At 33.1% G+C, this 13,480-nt stretch overlaps 1 protein-coding gene and 1 pseudogene across 1 annotated transcript; one reads left to right on the top strand and one right to left on the bottom strand.

Moving 5' to 3' along the window:
• The first annotated feature begins 1,602 nt into the window (after positions 1–1,602).
• LOC146928882 (uncharacterized) lies at positions 1,603–5,090 on the top strand. Its single transcript, XM_085707151.1, has 2 exons — positions 1,603–1,633; positions 4,765–5,090. Exons 1-2 carry the CDS (start codon positions 1,603–1,605, stop codon positions 5,088–5,090), a joined length of 357 nt encoding a protein of 118 aa, XP_085563277.1.
• Positions 5,091–5,812: 722 nt separating this feature from the next.
• On the bottom strand, positions 5,813–6,940 carry LOC146928881 (adenosylhomocysteinase pseudogene; annotated as a pseudogene).
• Between the last annotated feature and the right edge of the window lie 6,540 nt (positions 6,941–13,480).

Raw genomic sequence — 13,480 nt, 5'->3', positions numbered from 1 at the left:
ACACATGGACAGACTTGTAACTGACTGGACCAATGCACAGTTAACACGTGGACAGGACTAAAGACTTGGACAAAAGGACCAATATGCAATTAACTAAACTTAAAGGACCAAACTGCAATTATTAGAAACTTTAGGACTAAAATAAAAATTAAAATTGAATTAAAATTGGTAACCGGATAATAACGTAAAGTGAGACGATTAAAATTGACAAAACGGACTAAAACGAACCAATGGCCTAAATGAGGTACTTTAAAGTACCTCTCTGCCGAAATTTCGTGTGAAATGACCAAAATGCCCCTAGGGCTAAAACAATTGAAAAAATGACTCAGGTGCAATTGAAAAAATAGATTTTTGACAGAGATTGAATCAAAGACTCATATAAGCAAAATTAACAGACTCAGAGACAATTTTGAGGGTTTAAACAGAGTTTTGACACTTGAAATGACTAAAATGCCCCTAGGGGCAAAACTGACTCAAAATGACTTCAAATGCAATTTTTGGAAAGGGTTTTGACATAGAATGAGACAAGGACTTATTCAAACTACTTGAAAGGACTCAAACAAAATTTTGAAAGACTGAAAGAAACTTTGACATTGGAAATGACTAAAATACCCTTGTATGTGAATTTTGCAAATAACATTGAAATAAAATGCAGAGAACAATGCAATTGATTAGAGACATATCAAATGACTTGAAATGCAAGAAAGGAAAGATTGATTAGTATTTTTAGGTCCAAAATTAGGGTATAACATCCATGAGTAGGGCGCATGCTTTGCTACACAGTGGCGCATGAGACAGTAACAAATATTGTCACAAGTTCAGGGCGCATGGCTTCATGCGCAGGGGCACATAGGGAAGCCCCCTCATCCGCGACTTCAACATTTTTCGACCCATTTTTGCCGGTTCTTCCGTCTTATGATGGTCTGGAACTAAAAATGAATTTCTTTCACTTTGTATTGTCTTCAAATACCTTTTAAGGTCCATTGAACTTCAATCTTTTTATATATCCTCGATCATTCACGTGATGTCTTGATTTGCCGATTTACATGATTTCTCATTAAAAAGAGTCAAAACACCTTTGGAGTTACATGATTAAGGATAAAAGTGAATTACATCGAATCAAATGAAAACAATACAAAAATTTCCTCAAACCATTGACAGCTCCTCTAATTGACTTATAATTTACATGATTTAGGATAAAAGTTAATTGATAATATTACTTTTTTTTTTGTCTTCAGTGGTTGAAATTATAGAATATTTGATTGTTGTTTGATTTGAAGTTGAAAGAATTTTGGATTTTGGTGATTTGAGAGAGATTTTTGAGATTTTAGATGGGAATGAGGAAATGAGGTTCTGTCTGCCTTTAAAACAGCACGCAGCGTGAGTTAAGTCACGCAGATTTAACACTTGCGCGAGTTAATTCACACAGGGGTGTTTTTGAAATTTCCATTGGGAATGAGCAAAATGTGCTGGGTAAAGAGCCGAATTCATAATTTTTTGTATGTATGGCACCAAATATTAGTTATATACAATAAAGTGAGGAATTTGAAAACTGGTCACAGTGCTTTAGTGGCGCGGCCACATATGTTTTAGTTTATGGTCATGGGTTCAAGTCCCCTGGTGGTGCGGCCAAGTATGTTTTAGCATCTGGTCATGGGTTCAAGTCTCATTAGAGTGTTAATTTGAATAATTTTCCTTTATAGTGTTAATTTGAATAATTTTCCTTTATAGTGCCTTTGAATAATTTTGTTTTGGGTGCGATGACTTTTTAGGCTCGGACAGTTTGATATGAGGGAGGCTAGTGCAGTGCGCATTTAACCTGCATAATTATGCGGTATGCACATTTTATTAACAAGGGGTATCATTGTGTGATCATTTTACGGATGCAATTATATGCTGATAAAGATTAGTATTGGTGTAACCTTTTAGGGAAGGTTGAGGTAGCAAGCATGTGTAATTGTTGTATTGTTTTCTCTACCATAGCAGAAACAATATAACTAATTTTCAGTTTTAGTCATTGCATATTTTGTGCTTGGATAGAGTATGATAACATATTTTGTTGTTTAAAAAACATGGTCAATGAGCTTAATAAATTGAAGGATTATGTTTTTCTTGTGTTGTCTATTGCCCAGACTCAAACCAAAAAGTTATGGTTTTATGAGCTTATAAATTGAGGTTGTACTTTTTACCCACTAAATTGAAGGATTCTATGTTTCCGAAAATGTGCTTTTAAACAACACAAAATCGGTGTTCATCGGTTCAAAGAAATCAGTGTTCATTTCAGTTGTGCACATTCGAAATCTGATTGAGTGTAAAAAAAAGGTTTTTCCAAAATTGAAGACTGAAATAATCCAAGAGTATTGTTCAAATTCAAGATTTTTTTTTACAAAGATCTATATGCATAATGGTTTAGTGGTACAAGTATGTGACTAAGACGTTTCGTGCAATGGTCCAAACTTGGGATATCACATTTTATCAATTTTGCATTTCATAATTACATATTTGACCTTCCAAAGAATGGTGATAGTTTAGAAACCTAATCAATGTAATGAAAAACTAATGGTCTTACGAACAATGGCAGTATCTAAGAAACAAGAAGTACAATTTTACCAGTCATTAACTGTTGTCTTATTTTATATTGTAGGGAGCAAGCATAGTTTCTTTTTTTGAGCAAACATAGTTTTTCCTTTTTGAGCAACAGTCTTAAGAATGTGGTATTTCAAATATGTACATAGCTGAAAGGAAATTCACCCAGAAACACCATGTACAATAATTGTCCGTGTAACAATATTATGCCCGTGTTATAATGCAACATGCATGCAACAACCTTCTGAAAAGAAAATAAAAAACAACAAAAAAAGTATAAATGATTACATCGCAAGTTAAATTCAGATCATAGTGGTAACAAGAGGAGATGTATTATGAATCCCCATTCCGGTGACATATTGAACCTAATGGAATCCAAAACAGACTAGATGATTACCAGATATTGCAGCTACAACGTCTAGGTTCACGAAAAAATTTACGCTGAAGCTTCTGTGCTCAAAACATGCAAGAAGAATTAACTAAAGATTACACAAGGAAACGCACGTGGCAATCAACATCTCTCGACATCAGCCACCAACGAACTCAAAACTCAAAACTAAATTGAAGAGGATAATGAAATATTTGCGACGAATAGGAAAATAAAAGGAATGAACTAGAATAGAAACGAGAAATGGAAAGAAAATTTAAAACAGCGAAACAAAAATTTTCATGGAGGATATCATGTGTGTTCTGATACCATATGTTGTAAAACAAGAAAGGTAACCCCAAATGATAACATCAAGCATTTATATAGGATGACTAATCAGTAGCTAACTAACTAACTCCTAATCTATAATTTTCTACATCTCTAATAGCAACATAGTCTTATGAATGTGGTATGTCATGGTCAAATATGTAAGTATCTCAGAGAAATTCTGTCCAACTTCATATGACTATATTTACACCACATGTACAATAATTGTGTAGATAAGAGAGATTATGCTCGTGTTATAAATGAACACACAGCTACCTTATGAAAATAAAAAAGATTAAAATCATCAATAGAATCAAAACATCACAAGTTCAGCGCAGTTCATAGTGATAACAAGAGAATATGCATCATGAATCCCCATTTTGGTTCCATAGTGAGCCTAATTATTAATTTTTATTTTCAGTAAGAAAATAACAAATTGATATAAATTGTAGCAAATTATATAAGTGTGTGTTTGGGTGTCGGTAATCAATTAATATCCCACATCTCACACTCACGGAGAAGCTGAAAAGAAAAAAAAAAGGTTCATGGTTGAAGGTGCTCAAACAAAACTACAGGGAAGAATTTGAAGGAAAGATTTGTGGGGGTATTGAAAGTGGATATGGAAGTTGATTATCTAGTTGCTTGAGTAAGAAGGTGGGAGGGAAACATAATTGTTTTTGAAGATTCGTGGGTGGAAGATTTATTTCAAAAGAAAGATTCAATAGATTGTACAACATAGCTGCTATAGAAAAGGTTGGTGTTATCGGTCCCACATTGGACAAATATTTATTTAAATATGTGTTTATATGAATAGGGAATATAATCATCAATTAATATTGTGTATTTGCTCTTAGTTACAGAGATTTCGAAAATCTTCGTTAAGACCTTCTTCGTTAAGACTTTAACAGAGATTTATGATATCTCACTGATTAAGAACTAATTAATAATATATTTTTTTATCGTTGGATCTAATGAATTTTAAACTAAAAATTAAAGAACTGGGAAACTTACGCACTCTTATCACGGGAAGGTAGGATGCACAAATGCCCAAGAAGAGGGCGCAGCAAGAATAGTCTATGATGTCTAATTTCAAATTCACTAAACCCAACATGGCAACAATCAAATCAAAAAAAAAATTATTAATTAATCACATAGTTACGGGAAATATCTTTTAGAGAGTTCAATCTTCAGAGATACTAGTATGATACCCGACACACTTACAAAAAATTTAATAGAAAATATTAGTTTAAATTGAATTGAAAATTAATTAATTTGAACTACATGTCACACAAAGTTAGCGAAAATTTAAGTTTCTAATTTGACATATAAGTCAACATAAATTTAAAGTAAATTTAGTATGTAAAGTTTTATTTGACAAAAAAGTTAAACTATAAATTTATAAATAATATTGTGTAGTTTTTTGTTGTATGTGTGTGTATATTATAGTTGTATTAATTTGTTTGCTTTTTCAAATAATATAACAGGTACCAACATTGGTGACAAGGTATATATACCTAGGCTGACACTAGAACCGTCTGATAGCAGAATACCGTTCAAATTCCAACGTAGACAGTTTCCTATATCTGTTTGCTTTGCAATGACAATCAACAAGAGTCAAGGACAATCACTGAAAGAAGTTGCTGTGTATCTTCCTCAACCCGTCTTCTCTCATGGTCAACTTTATGTTGCAATATCCAGAGTGACATCCAGGAGTGGATTGAAAATTTTAATAACTGATGAAAATGGTCGAAGCATGAGCAGCACTTCTAATGTAGTCTATAAGGAGGTTTTCACCAACCTACCCAATTGAGGGCTTTCTTTATTGTATTTTTGTTTGGAACATTTTACCTTGCAACACCAAGGTTTTTATTTGCTAAGTTTAACATGTTTTATTTCCAAGATATTTTCATGAAATAGAAAGCTTTTCTGATGTAGTCTACATAGAGGACTGTTTTAGCTAATTTGGTTTTCATTTTCTTAAAAACTTTTAATATTGCACCGCAAGAACTTTTAATATGGGCTTATTTGCATCATTTGTTTCCAATCGATATGACCCGTGCGGCAGCACGGGTGGATGGTCTAGTATAAAGTATATATGTAGTGTGTGTCTCAGGGGTGGTTGGGGATTTGGATAGCTCATCTGAATTGAGTTAAGAAATAAGTAGTTGGAGGTCTTGAACTCAAACTCAAATGAAGGACTAAATATTAATCTTAGAACAAATTACTAAAATTTGTCAATAATAAAAAATAAAAGTAATTGTTTTAATCTCTCGAACCTAATAATATTATAACCGGGCATGGTTAAGGTAAGGTGGTATTGGCACAATTGTTGTTTTGTTTTGTCTACCATAGAGCAGAAACAATATAACTATAATTTTTAGTTTTAATCATTGCATATTTCGTGCTTGGATAGAGTATTATAAAATATTTTCTTGTTAAAAAAACATGGTCAATGAGCTTTATAAATGGAAGAATTATGTTTTTCTTGTGCTGTCTGTCTATTGCTCAGATCCAAACCAAAAAGTTACGGTTTTATGAGCTTCCAAATTTCCTCTCATTCCACAACTCAAGCTGAGCAATGACCTGGTTGGTGAAGGAGCAGGACATCACAAAACTAGGGTGTCCAGTAGCACAACCCAAGTTCATCAAACGACCCTCAGCCAAGACAATGATGCCGGTGTTGGTCTCAGGGAAAACCCACCTGTCGGTTTGAGGCTTGATGGTGACGCGCTTCACACCAGGGTAGTTCTCAAGTCCAGACATATTAATTTCATTGTCAAAGTGACCAATGTTGGAAACAATGGCATTGTTTTTCATTTTCCTCATGTTGTCAACCATGATGATGTCCTTGTTACCGGTGGTGGTAACAAAGATGTCAGCATAAGATACAACATCATCAAGAACCTGGAAACCTTCCATGAGAGCCTGAAGAGCACAGATTGGATCAAATTCAGTAACAATCACAGGAGCTCCAGCTTGCTTTCAAACAACACAAAATCAGTGTTTGTCTGTTAAAAAAATAAGTAATCATTTCAATTTTGCACATCAGAATTCAAGTTGAGTGTAAAAAAAAAGTTTCTCCAAAATTGAAGACTGAAATAATCGAAGAAAAATTCTTACAGAGATCTATATGCATAATGGTTTAGTGGTACAAGTATGTGCCTAAAACATTTGGTGCAATGGTCCAAGCTTAGGATATCACATTTGATTAATTTTGCGTTTCATAATTACATATTTGACCTTCAAAAGAATGGTGATAGTTTAGAAACCTAATCATTAATGTACTGAAAAACTAATAATCATATGAACAATCACAATATCTGAGAAACAAGAAGTCCAATTTTACAAGTCATTAAATGTTCTCTTATTTTATATTGTAGGGTGCAAGCATAGTTTCATTTTTTGAGCAACACAGTCTTAAGAATGTGGTCTCAAAGGAAACACATGTTCAATAACTGTCTGTGTAACAATCCGGTAAGAGAGATTATGCCTGTGTAGTTGTGTTATACTGCAACATGCATGTAACAACCTTATGGAAATAAAATAAAAAACAAAAAAAAAAAAAAGAAGTATAAATCATCAATAGAATCATAATATCACAAGTAAAATTCAGATCATAGTGATAACATGAGAAGATGTATCAATATCATGAATCCCCATTTTATTAATGAGAACAGTGCGGATAGTAGCCGAGAGACATGATACCTTTATACAGGAGGACTAATAATAACGTAGTCTTGAGAATGTGGAATGTCATGGTCAAATATGTACGTATCTCGAAGGAAAATTTTCCAACCCCGTATGACTATAGTTTACACCACATGTACAATAAGTGTGTTGATAAGGGAGATGATGCTCGTGTTACCTTACGAAAATCAAAAACAAAAATAATAAAATCATCAATAGAATTAAAACATTACAAGTTCCGTTCAGTTCATAGTAATAACAAGAGAAGATGCATCATGAATCCCCATTTTGGTGTCATGTTGAGTCTACTTGAAAAAACAATTTGGTGCCATAGTGAGCGTAATAATAATAATTAATTTTTCAGTAAAAAAATAACACATTGACATAAATTGTAGCAAATTTAATAAGTGTGTGTTTGTGCGTCGGTAATAAATTGATATGCCACATCTCACACTGGTGGAGAAGTGGTACTGGTGATGGAGGAATAGAGTTGAAAAAAAAGGTTTATGGTTGCGCTGTAGAAACACATGTGGAAGAGTTTAAAGGAAAGATTTGTGGGGTATTGAATGTGAACTAGACAATAACCTGCACGTTGCGTTGTAGAATTCAATATATTTCAGTCCAAAATATTAATATGAGCTTTAAACAAAGTTAATATCAATAAAGGAGCAATAAAGAAGCATATGCTCGAACAATTGGTAGTGCCAAACTGTTATCAATTCTCATATTAGAAGTAAACATTCTGATCTGTGCTGCTTGAGGACGGTTGTGCTGACATCCAAGCAAATTTCATCCGTGTTCACAAACTTCAATGACAGGCAAGAACACACAACAATAGCAGCAAAGACTAAACCAGATGCAACATCGATGAAAATAATTATTTAGAAAAACACTGAAGCAAGACGATCATAGACTTCAAGAACCACTGCTTCATAGAGATCAAGATTACAGGTGATTTGGACAGAAATCGAACCAAAATTCAAAAATCATCAATCGTAATTGATCTTGAACAATTTAACCCTTGAATTTAGAAAAAAACATATAAAGCAAAATCAAGTATAGAGCATATTTTACAATAATTTCAAAACCGAGCAGAAATTTGGAGAATTGGAGCATGCCGAAAATGAAAGAATGAATAAGAACATTGATCGGAACCATATCAATATCAAAACTAAGCATATATTGTAAGAAGGAAAAAGGAAAACTGGATTTAGATAAAAAATGAAGAAGGAAGTATATCAAAGCTGAAGTAAACTATAGAAAAGGAACACAATTTTTATTATGGTCTCAAGAAAAATAGGAAAATAAAAAGGGAATGAACTAGAAAGGAAACCAGAAACAGAAAAAAGGTAAAACAGTGGAACAAAATTGTTCATTGGAGAAGATGAGATGAGAGGAAGCTGTAAAATTATACTAATGAAGGCAAATGGTACATAAACAAAATAAGAAAGGTCACTCAAAATGATATTTTTAACAGCTCTAATTATGAAGTAGTCTTCAGAATGTGGTATGTCAAATATGTACATACTTTACACCATAATCTTAACTATGTAACTACCTTCTGAATAACAAAAACAACAAAAATGTGTATAAGAGAGATTATGCTCGTGTTATACTTGAACGTGTAGCTACCTTCTGAAGAATAAAATCATCAATAGAATCATAACATCACAAATTCAGTTCAAGTCATAGTGATAACAATAGAAGATGTATCATGAATTCCCATTTTGGTGTCTTACCTAATGCGTTAAATGGATCACTTGTATATCCGAAATCAAAGATATGATATTAAAAACGAAAGTTTTGCTTGCAACATTACCAATAAGTAACATTTGAAATAAATTGTATCAAATTTCATAAGTGCGTGTGTTTGTGTGGTGTCGTCGTGTTGATAATCAATTGATATAGCACACCTCACATTGGTGGAGAAAGAGAGACGAAAATAAGGGTTTATAGTTGAAGGTGATAAAAAAGAACAGGGGGATGAGTTTGAAGGAAAGATCTATGGGGGCATTTAAAGTGGATATTTCTAGTGAACCGAGTAAGTAGGGGGGAGGGAAACATATTTATTTTTTTTGTAAGATTTAGTTCAAAAGAAAGATTCAATAGGTCGTATAACATAGCTGCTATAGAAAAATGAGGGTTGATGTTATGAGTCCTACATCAGATTAAATTTCATTTGAAAATGTGTTTATAGAAGGGGAAAAATCATCACCTATTAATGATATGTATTTGTTCTTAATCACTGGTCTATCCGATATCTCTCTTAAGAGATGAGAGATATCTCCGATAACCTTGTGATTAGGAATGAATAAATAATATTTTTTTATTGATGGGTCTAGTGAATTCGAAAGTAGATATGATTTGTTCTTCCTATTGTAATTAGATTTATTTAACAATGCGTTTTGTGACCACTTTACCATTTTAATCTTTGGTGTTTAATTTTGAACAAACTGTGATATACCTTTCTAGATATAACATTGTTACAAACTCATAAAAAGATGTTTCCCTTTATCAACTTGGTCGAAAATGATATTAAATCATTTCTTTTTTTTCTTTAGTGAATGAGATTAAATGAGAAAATTTGATTCTACAATATATGATTGATACGTTTGATTTCATTTTGTAATTCGTTTCAAGGTCTCCAAATTATCCTGAAAAGATTCGCCAAAATACTAGTTTACTTTCGCCTGACATAAACTAGTTGGGGCGGATCGAACCTAAAGCTTAGTGTGTCGTACGCTTTTGAATTTATGTGCAATCACCATCATCTTCTTCTTTTTGTTCAAGTTTTGCAGAAGATTCCCCAACGCAAGTTCAAACATTGGCAAATGATTGATTAAGAGTTAATAAAAAATATTGCTTGTAAATAGTTTTTAGTGAAGTGGTCTAGGTGTTGAAACAACAAATCACTTGTTCTTTAACGTATAATTGATTGCGGCTATTTTCCGTGTAGACATATGATGAAATATCTCATTTTTCAAAGATTGAAGACCTGAATTTCAGAAGGAGATTATCAATGTGTCTGACAGGTCCGCTAGTGTTTTGGCTTATATAATTTTTTTTTGAACAATGGTGTATATAAAAAATTAGAAATGAAATCATTTTTATTTGAACAGAAAATGCACTTTAGACTACAACATCTTTCTTTAGGCTGTGCATAATATTTAAGACACAATGGCAAAAACGGTATATATAATCACTATTCAATATCAAGGGTTCATTGCACCGAATTATTGATTAGTGACAGCCAAATAATTAATCTATAATAAGTAATGAGGAAAAAATGGATGGTGTTACCAGAATTCGTATCTGATAAGTGAAAATGGCAGTTTACATCAAAAAAATCAGTTGTACATCCGAAATGAAAGCAAAGGGTTATCTTCTCAACTTGAAGCATATCAACATGGATGAATATATGCATGCTTCCCAGGCAAGTGAGGGTGGTCCTTAATTGTTACTGTCCTGCATTAAAGTTAGAAAATAGCACATTGGCACAAATTGTAGCAAATTATATAAGTGTGTCTCTGAGTGTGTCCATAATCAATTGATATGCCATATCTCACATTGGAAGCAGTGATGGAGGAAGAGAGATGAAGAAAGGTTTTGGAGAGGGGAGAGGCAGATCGAAGGGAAACAAATTTATTTGGAAGATCGACCCTTTGGGTGGAGGATTTAGTTTAAAAGAAAGATGCAATAGGTTGTACAACATATATAACCGCTGAAAGAAAAATGAGTGTTGGTGCTAAGAATCCCCACATTGGACAAAATATAATTTGAAAATGTGTTTATAAATGGATGAAGTATTTACCGGACAAGTAATATTATTGACTAATGTTATGTATTTCTTCTCAAGCTCTTAACGTTCCATTATGATTCGCCACAATAATCAAATGTATCAATGATTTTCTTCATTGCTGCTCCATGTCGACATGGATGAATATGCTTCCCATGTGGCTGATGGAAGAAGAGAGTTGAGAAAAAGGGTTTATGGGTGAGGGTGCTCAAACAAAAACATGTGGAAGAGTTTGGAGAACTTGTGCAAAGATCTCAGATAGCTGGTATTGAAAGTGGATATGGAAACAAAAATTCATTTTACATTGGTCTGAGTAAGCAAGTAGTAGGCGGAAGGGAAACATATTTTTCAAAGATCGTTGTGTGGAGTATTTAGTTTTAAATATCTGAGTACAATAAAGTTACCGTTTAAAATAAGAAAGGAGAGTTGCCGATAAAAGTCTCACATTGAATACAATATGCTATGAAAAATGTGTTTATAAATGAGAGAAATTCTTACATAACAAGCAATATTATTTGTACATATTTAATCAAATGCTGCACCGTCTATCTTCGTAGTGAAGTGGAAGATGGCGGCGAGCAATATTGATTAAAAATTAATCAATAGTGTTGTTTTTTATTTTTTTATCTAGAAATTCCATGCCTAATAGAATTCATTGTGTAAGTGGATGTGGTGAAGTTGAAACAACAAATCACTTGTTCTTAATATAGTTTCACATTAAATTTTATAAACAAGAATGTCTCGTATACAAACAAAAAAAAAAAAAAAACCTCATATTAAATTATGCTTTAAACCTCACCAATTTTAAAGAACGGCCTGTTTGAGATTCTCATCAGGGGGGAGTTTATTATTCAAGAAAGACATCTTTAAGGCTTTGTTTGCGAGTTGGGTTTTGGAGGGGATGGGAGGGGAAGGAAAGGCTTGTGGAGAGGTAAACCCTTGTTTGACAGTTTCAAAAAACCATGGAAAGATTTTGGGGGGTTTTGAAGGGTTTCATTTGTCCAAATTTAAAGTTCCCCCAAATTGGGGGGTTTTGGGGGGTTAAACATACAAATTGACAATTTTGTTCTCATAATAATTCAAAATTCCAATTATAATTTACAAGATAAATTACAAAGTATAACACAATGCATTGATTTTATGAGAAAAAACTGGTAAAACAATAAAATTATCACATAAGCCCTCCATCTCCTTTCCTTGTTGGTTTCTTTAACTCCCAAACAAGGGGAAGATTTTCCCTCCTTTCTCCCTTCCCTTCCTTCCCTTCCCTTCCCCTCATAAGCCTTTCCTTCCCCTCCTCTCAAAACTCGCAAACAAAGCCTAAACGAAATTTTTCTACAAACAAATATCAATAACTGAGAATAAGTTATCATTAGTTCAAGACCAGACCATTGTATTTGTAGCATTATCACAGAATTTTGGGAAGAGACCAAATTGATATAAATTAATATTGTACTTTTCACACCCCAAATTGAAGGACTCTCTCTTTCTCTCTCTGTTTCTTAAAGTGTACTTTCAAACAACACAATCAGAGATCATCGCTAGTCCCAAAAAAATTAGTATTCATTTCAATTGTGCACATCCAAACTCAGGTTGATTGTAATTGCGCACATTTGAACTCAAGTTTAATGTAAAAAAAATCCCAAAATTGAAGACTGAAATAATCCAATAGTCTTGTTCAAATTCAAGAAAAATACTTACAAACTTAGTCGTACAAGTGTTTGCGTAAAACCTATGGTGCCATGGTTCAAACTTAGGATATCACATTTCATCAATTTTTCATTACATAATAACACATTTGATGTTCCAAAGAATGGTGTGATAGATGAGGGACCTAATCAATGCAATGAAAACCTAAAAGTTCTTAAATTGAACAATCGCAACAATATCTTGGAAACCATAATGTAACCTGCAGAATAGCAGGGAACTTCAAATATCTTGCATAGTTTTTAAAGCAAAATAGTCTTAAGAATGTGGTGTTTCAAAATATGTACATAGCTCAAAGGAAATTAGCCCAATTATTAATTAATTTATAATAAGTGGATGGTGTTACCAGAATTAGTTTTAAGAGAGAATCAATGTTATTTGAAACAAATGCTTCACATATCAACTTCAGACTCAACTCCATGTGACATCAACAAATCAATGGTTTTCTTCATTATTTCTTCATTTCGACATGGATGAATAGATGCATGCTTCCCAGGAAAGTGGGGGTGGTCCTCAATTGTTACCTGCAAACATTTTAAGTGAGAAAACAACACATTGACATAAATTGTAGCAAACTATGTATGTGTGAAAGTAATGAATTGATATATCATATACTTTGTTCAACCTCCACTTTTCCAAGCAATGTGGAACTTTTAACTAACCTCACACTTACCATGCCACAACATATCCCGCATTGGAGGAGAAGTGGTGATGGAGGTAAAGAGTTGAAAAAAAAAAGATTTATGGTTGAATTGAAGGTGCTCAAACAAAGACACTCGGAAGAGTTTAGAGGTGGGAGAGGTATTGAAATTTGAAAGTGGATATGAAAGCAGTCCCAGATATTGATTTTCTAGTGGGCTGAGTAAGTAAGTGGCAGATGGAAGGAAAACATATTGTTTTGAAGGATCTTGAGTCAAAGATTTAGTTGAAAAGAAAGATTCAATAGGTTGTACAACATAGCTCCTGATAGAAATATGAATAGTGGTGTTATAGCCCCACATTGGATGAAA

Source organism: Medicago sativa, chromosome 4 (genome assembly GCF_051527215.1).
Source record: "Medicago sativa cultivar Bolivia chromosome 4, Bolivia_mono, whole genome shotgun sequence".
NCBI classification, from domain to species: Eukaryota; Viridiplantae; Streptophyta; class Magnoliopsida; order Fabales; family Fabaceae; genus Medicago; species Medicago sativa.
Note: the sequence above shows the minus strand (reverse complement) of the source record. Positions and strands in the feature narration are given on the sequence as shown.

Bases quoted from the DNA above. Each gene is read 5' to 3' on its own strand.
- LOC146928882 (XM_085707151.1), top strand. From the start codon at position 1,603: ATGGGTTCAAGTCCCCTGGTGGTGCGGCCAA. The intron at 1,634-4,764 runs GTATGTTTTAGC...ATAATATAACAG, and splicing joins TCCCCTGGTGGTGCGGCCAA to GTACCAACATTGGTGACAAG.